Source organism: Oncorhynchus nerka, linkage group LG1 (genome assembly GCF_034236695.1).
Source record: "Oncorhynchus nerka isolate Pitt River linkage group LG1, Oner_Uvic_2.0, whole genome shotgun sequence".
Taxonomy (NCBI): Eukaryota; Metazoa; Chordata; class Actinopteri; order Salmoniformes; family Salmonidae; genus Oncorhynchus; species Oncorhynchus nerka.
The window spans coordinates 2,874,984-2,882,290 of record NC_088396.1 but is presented as its reverse complement, the minus strand read 5'-3'; the positions used below and the strand labels follow the sequence as shown (position 1 = coordinate 2,882,290).

General features: G+C 40.5%; 1 protein-coding gene across 3 annotated transcripts in view; it reads right to left on the bottom strand.

The window, feature by feature from the left end:
• Nucleotides 1-907: 907 nt before the first annotated feature.
• LOC115130201 (melanophilin-like) overlaps nt 908-7,307 on the bottom strand; it is a 124,214-nt gene continuing 117,814 nt past the window's right edge. For all 3 annotated transcript variants that reach the window (XM_029661136.2, XM_029661216.2, XM_029661306.2), the window contains 3 exons: nt 7,159-7,230; nt 6,706-6,754; nt 908-3,387 (listed from right to left, as the gene is read on the bottom strand). In XM_029661136.2, the coding sequence (XP_029516996.1) occupies nt 3,338-3,387; nt 6,706-6,754; nt 7,159-7,230 (171 nt within the window). In that variant the 3' untranslated portion in view covers nt 908-3,337. The remainder of the gene's footprint in view (nt 3,388-6,705; nt 6,755-7,158; nt 7,231-7,307) is intronic.

Here is a 7,307-nt window from a genome sequence, read left to right as displayed (position 1 = left end):
TACTTTAAATCTTGGAATAAGGGGTGAGAAAATGGAGGGGCGCAGTATATGGAATATTTTATATCCAGCAAGGGGATTAGGAGAGTTATTAATGTTATTTAACTACATTATGACGAGCTTCCATAATATATTTAAGGGTTTATTTAATAGAATGAGTTGTGCAATCACACTCCTTCTGTATTGTATGCTTTATTGGATAGAGTAGAGTGTTGTTGACAGCTTGACCACCCAGGCCACACAAGTGCAATGTGGGTTGTGTGGATTTTCTCTTGACCATAATGGGTGGCCCCATATAGATAGGACAAGAGTGAAACAGTATGTGTTGCACAGAGTAATGTGTGGTAGCTATCTGTAATGGAATCCCTGCAGTGTGTCTACGTGCACTCGCAACAGGCATTCAGCTCGTTCAGAGGCCATTTCATGACAAATCTGGTGATAACGACAGGGAAAACATCTTAGTCTCACACCAGTGGACCTCAGCGAGCCCTTTCAGAGGGATCTTAGTGAGAGAGAAAAAAATCATTTTCGCTAAGGCAATGGGCGGGCACGTGGCATACTTTTCAATAAAGCAGCCCGAAGAAAACTAATATCCTAAGAGTATCTGATTCCGTCCCTATGTCAAAGGAAATGTTGTGATCAAAATATCGCCATGTTTTCTTATAGACGGAATGAATCCTGTCTATGGTTAAATTATGATGAGATAAGACTCCATCCGCAAGAAATACAAAAACGTTACAAGGCTACAAATAATTATTGGTGTGTAAACCTGTGGCTGAATAATAAGACCGATGAGGAAACATATGTTGGGAGGAAAAAGTAGTTGTTGAAATAAATATCATTGACCTTGAATTTATTGAGTCATTAATTACAAAAGTGGAGGCGTGAATAAAAGACAAACACAAAAACATTGACTTTGTTTACATTTTAATTAGTACAATGTCAAAGGTGTTACTTGGCACTATAGTATTGGAAACATAGTTCACATACTTTGTAGTGATGTTCACACTAGGGTATCTACTAATAAATATAAAATAGCAATTAATGGTTCATGCAGAGGATACAAATGCATTCAAATTAATTCATTCAGATGACTACAAATGTACAGAGCAATTCAGTAGCAGAAAAGCAGTATTACGTCTATTGTACTAAAAACTACATGAATGATACTTTACTGTTTAACATAGTACAATAGCGGCAATCAGTTCTAATCTCTTGCATCATTCACGCACCCATGTTTGTGTGTATATCCTGAATATATGCCCTAATATTCCAGCATCAAATTGCTGTATCTATTTGAACAGTCTCCTACACCGACAAAATTAAATGTCCCTCTATTCCCTTTATAGTGCACTACATTAAGGGTTAAATAAATCAAATTAAAATAACTACTTTTGACTGTAACCCCATAGGACTCTGGTCAAAACAAGTGCACTACATAGGAAATAGGGTGCCATTTGGATGCAGTAAGGCCCGGCGTAATGGGAGGGCCCTTCCAAATAAAATATTGAAATGCTGATGATTTATTTGACCGAGACGAACGCCGACAGAAAGACGCATCGATCTCAGTTAAAGCATCCGAGCGAGCGAAACAGCGCCTCTCTGTCTCAGTATGTGTAAACCATGTATCTGATGCTATCTGGACCAAAAAAGAATGGCATGTCATACTATTTCTGGCCACACAGCATCAGATACATGGGCAACATATAGAGGGGCGCTGTTTCGCTCGCTCGGATGCTTTCTCCGGTGATACAGCTTCAGCAGAGAGGAAGTGGCGAAGCGTGAGGGCTCCTTCTTGCCATAATCTGTCCAGTATAAATTCAATGCGTTTCTATGGGAATACTCATTGTTAGGTTGGAGACATGAGCAACTCGTCATTATATACAGATCTCTAGTTTCAGCCTCTTGCTAATTGGTAAGGAAAGTTTGCGTGTGCACAGTGTACTGTTAAGATGCTGGATTGCCCTAAAGTAAATGCATGTTTCTCCCAAATTATATAATTACTCCTGTGTAAATAAATTAATTCAAAACACTTCACCAGGGAGCATGATTTAGCCACAGAGGATAATTAGCTTCTTTAAAAAAATAGCAATGGATTTGTTCAAATCACAAGTGTGTTTGGGAAGCCCACAATTTGTGTAGTGCGCGTGGCAATAGGTCTAGCTGATTGAGTTGCGGCTGTCAGTGAAAAGCGTCTAAAAATGTGTCTTGAGTATAATTTAAAATACTGCATCAAGAAAAATGGTAAGGGTCGTGTGGCAAAAATATGGTACGTCTCTCTCCAGAATACATGCATATGTAGGAAAGTGCGTATTTGGCAATGCCTTATTTCTGATTAAATCACCACGTAACGTTACACCACACATTTTTTCTTCATATCACACAAGTCAACAAAGTCAGTTCTTTTTAACATCCATTGCGAATGATTGTTCGTCAGTATTTGAAAAATCTTCCCAACACTCCCAGCCTCGATAATCAAAGTCATTGATTTTGATACATGAAAACGTTATTATTGAAAATATGCGTATAAAAATAATCAAAACTGTCACGCAGAAAATGGTAGGATAAATAGTCAGCTTCCCCGAACTTGAAACCCACGAGCTGCGGATGGGCTTTACTATTACACCAATTTAACTGTGAACGCGCAAGCATGTGCACGCATGAGGTCCCGTGAAAAAACGGGCCCGCCTAAGGAAAGCAAAGGCAGTCCAAATGATTTGTTCTGGCGCCGGGTCTGGACGCAGACCATCACTCAATCTCTTGTCCCTTGATGTCAGAAAGCATATAGACTGGAACCCAATGGAGAACCATATGTGCCTCCTGGAATTGGTTTATCAATTGACCACTGAGATTTGGTTTCTACAAAGTGTTCCCATGAACCCTGTGGAATGAAGCCTATATGAGAAACATCTGCAATTCTCTGGAGAAAACCCTACATATAATTGTGTAATCTGTTAATAGTGAAGTTAATAAAGCTTTTCAACAGGCTCGTTCAATAGTAGTACAAACATGAGATTACAGTTAATGTACTATGGATGTCGAAGTCTAGTCATAAGTACATTTTAATAAAGTTGGCAGTTACATCATTGCTATAATGTTTTTAAAAAGTTTTTTTTACTGTTCAGCAAATGCATTAAGACATTGTAACATGAAGCATAACATTTCACATTCTTGAATATAAATAATATTAGAAATAATATTGGGTAAATGTAATAAACAAACAGAGAGATAATGGCATTATTAGGTTCAGTTCACAATAACGTATAGCCAATGAAATAACTTGACACAAAATGGACTTCTGCTCCAGCAGATTCTCTGTTATAAGAATCACTTTACTCAGTTACAAGATGCTCAACTTCCTCCTCAATGACCCTGTGCCATTACTGGTTCCTGCAGAATGGAGAGAGTGAGAGTGAGAGAGAGAGAGTGAGAAAGTGAGTGAGAAATGGGGAGGAGAGGGAGAGAATGCTTTGATTCCATTTGAGAGTGATTGGATGATTATCCCAAACATGACTGACTTATAAAACTGGGACATTGGGACACAAGAATAGTTCAAAATGTGTCACATAAATACCTTTGATGCTTAGTTGTTAGGTCAGCTGAAAAAAAGACTGGGACCACAAATTGTAAATCATGCCGATGATTATAACTAATATAATTTAGGGCCACCTAAAATAGTCTGAATAACTAACTATACCTAAGGGGTCGATGAGAAAGTGTGTGTGTGTGTGTGTGCAGTATTCCTCCCACACATACAGCGATCTCATAAAACTCTTGTAGAAGTCTGGCAACTCAATGCATACAGCAATCCTCCACCAAGAACCCTCTTAAACCGAACTAGGGGTGTAACCACGTTTTAAATCAACGCGAATAAGAAATACATTTTGGCATTGAACAGCACCACAAACAACATTCCCTTCCTCGCCTCTTTCCTCATCCCTCCCTATTCTCTGTCTCTCATCATATTCCTCTTATCAGCGTTCAAAGCATGTGTCACTGAAATGGCGGCAGTGCAAAACAATCAAGGTCGATTTCTCTATGGGAGTATCTATGGGATAGAGAACGTCGTTGAGTGCATCACAGTGTTTAGAGCCTACACAGGCAACTGACGATGAAAAAAAAGTGAACAAAGGTTCAGCCAGAATGACTCTAAGCCTCACCACCCTGTTCTAATGACTATGCAATGTAGAAATAAGTGTATGATTATACCTCTGCAGCCTTCCATTTGGACCCCAAACAAGAGAAACAATGTTTTGATTCTTAGATCCACACCATTTTATGAGCTCCGGTAATGAATTAATTACCCAATGTACCCAAACAACAGAAACCCAATCAACACACAGATTAACCAAAACCAACCACATGTGGAATAAACCCAGAGAGTATGAAGGAGTATGCCAACAAGAGAAACACCACACAGAGCAACCAGTGCTTAATTTGGCATAGAGCTGTAGAGTAGAGGGCTTGCAAAAGTTGCACACATTGGGCAACATTTTGGTAACCTAGAGTCCGGGAAAAATGTGGCCTTTTATAAACACATTTCATGCAATTCTACATCATTTTAGATGACTGGAGACTGGAGATATTTTTTAATACCTCACAAATGATCAATATGTCATGCTACTTTGACACTGACATACTGAGAATCTGAGATCAATAAAAACAACCTTGTCTTGAATCCATCAATAGCCTAGACCTAGGTGTGTGGTGGAGACACATATTGTAGGCTACAATATGAGGAGGAAATTATAGTCCTAAAAAAGCTTTTCCATTTCACTGACTCACCCAATGATGCACAGCTCACTCAACGCTGATGGCTGACACGCTCGTGCCCAAAGCTCATCTCTCTCTCGTTTTACTTTGTAAAACAATGTTGTCCGCACAATATGCCGAGTTGGAAGGTGATCATTTGGTAGTCTACAGACAGATTAGTCTTCTCTTTTCAGCAGGGTCCATTTGTTTTCCAAACTGTTTTCCCGCGATTGTATTTGAACTATTGCGAAAGGCCTGTTTTGGTTGCATGCTGTTCACTGACAATTTTGCCACGCATTCCCGACTGTAGGCATGCCTAGAGATTGGCCTACACATAATCCACAGCTAGGCATTTAAAAAAAAAAAAGAAGCTGTTCACTGACAATGTTGCTGAGCATTCCCGACTGTAGGCATGCTTAGAGATTGGCCTACACACAAACCACAGCGCAGCTGTGGCTAAATTATAGGTCTACTCCTGGTGTAGTATTCAATATTATTTCATTTCTTTCTGAACAGACAGCATTAATTCTATAACTGTGGCAAATGTATTTCAATTTATCATGGGTGCTGCGGCACCTCCAGCACCCTTCCATGGATTTGATTCTATAAAGAAATAAATGAAGTGCAACACTGGAGAAATGAGAGTTGCAGGCTCATGTCTATCAGAGCAGAGAGAGGGAGATGGATAATAGAAAGTGAATCTCATTTCAGTTCTGTGAGAGACACAGACGCGCTTCTCTCACCACAGCAATGGCCACGCATTGGTCTATATAGGCCACAATGTTACGCAAACCATAGGCTAAACCCGGGCCGGCCCAACACAAATCAATTCTTTGTATATCAGGCGCGTTTTCACATTATGTTTTTTAGGGGACAGGAGAATTACAGAGGAGTCAACTTGAATTAACTTTAATAGCTTTTATTATAATCTTTACATTGAAAACTGATTGTTTTTCATGCCATGAAAGGTACTGTACCACATCCTGGCAAATGGGATCCGAAACAATACAGTCAGAAACAGAGGTGCTGGATCCGGCACAATTTAAGCACTGAGAACAACCACAAACCAACAACAGGCAAGCCAACCCAGCCTGTATAAGCCCAGTGTAACCAACCACTGGTGAACCCATCACCAGCCATCCTGAGACTGGGTCGTACCCCACATGATGTGGTGCCCTGGAGCTGAGGCCTTCCCACTGGGTCAGGGAGCCCTTGTTGAATGACTGACTTCCTCTGAAACTCTTCCTCTTCACCTGGAAGTTGGAACACACAAGTTGCGCCCCAATGTCTCCTTCCTGAAGTGTGCACTTGTTCACTACTCCCAACAAGTTTAAAACATTGGATTGGTGCAGGCATGGGCTAGAGTGAGTTTCCATATACCACTAATTTCCTTTCAAATCCATGAAGGAAAGTGAACAAGTGCACTTTCCTTCATGAGATTATTTGAAAGCAACCACCGTATAAAGTTGTTTGCAACCTCTCTATAAAGTGTTTTTGGGGTCCCCCACAAGCATGTCTTTTCTCATGTAGGGAGGTTCCCGGGTGCGTAGTTCTAGATCTGTTTGTGCTGTCCTGCCAACTTCAATCACCATAGGAGATAGCAAGACAGCACAAACAGATCTGGTTCCTGGTGACACGTTAGTTCAACTATAGCCCTCACTCTGACATAGTGCTGTCATAAACGTTTGATAATGATGTCATGTAGTGAAGGGTATTATGACGATCAACCAGAAACATATGATAATTGACATACTATAAACCTGTAACAATGTATGACACGGTTATGACTGTCAAAAGCATGGGAAGTGTTCCAAAGTTTCTTGGCCAATTGGTACACTCAGGAATGAGCTCTGCAATGTTTCTCAATCCTATCATGTTCTAAGTGAAACAAGGTTTAAGACTTTAGGGTTTACGAGCCCCTGTGGATTCTGCAAGCGCAGCATTTTCGGTTCTTACTTGTTGGAAGGTCATAGGCACTTCTCCTTCTTTGGGGAGGGACGGTTGACTAAAAGAAACAAGAGAGAAGAATGTCTATCAGTTTTGCACATCGAGAGATTCCTCCTTGCAAAACAGCTCGAGCTCAGCCTGGACGCACATGAAGACTCAGCAGTAGTCTGATTCAAATTAGACACTGAGACTTTCCACGCTCTGTCTATGCTCTGTTATGGTGACATGGGAGTTGATCTGTAAAAAAGTAAAAAAGCTTGTTTCTTCTCTTGGAGAGTGCCTTGTAATCAGCCTATATGGCTGAAAATGTCACTTTAAGAAAAATACACATATAACACGATGTTTTGTTTTCCATAGTATTACGCAATCTACACATGAGGGTCCTGTTTTCATCAAAATCATGAATAAGTACAGAGATACTCAAATGTGATTTTCACAGGTCCCAGGCTCTGCCCACCTTACCTTTCTCCTGGTCATATCCACAGACATCCCAGCAGCACTCAGGGCAGCGATCTTGTTCTCGATGTCTGTCACCTTCAGGGGAAAAGGACATTTACTCAATGGGCCTGTGTCTCCTGGACCCAGATTAAGCCTGCTTTTGGACTAAAAAG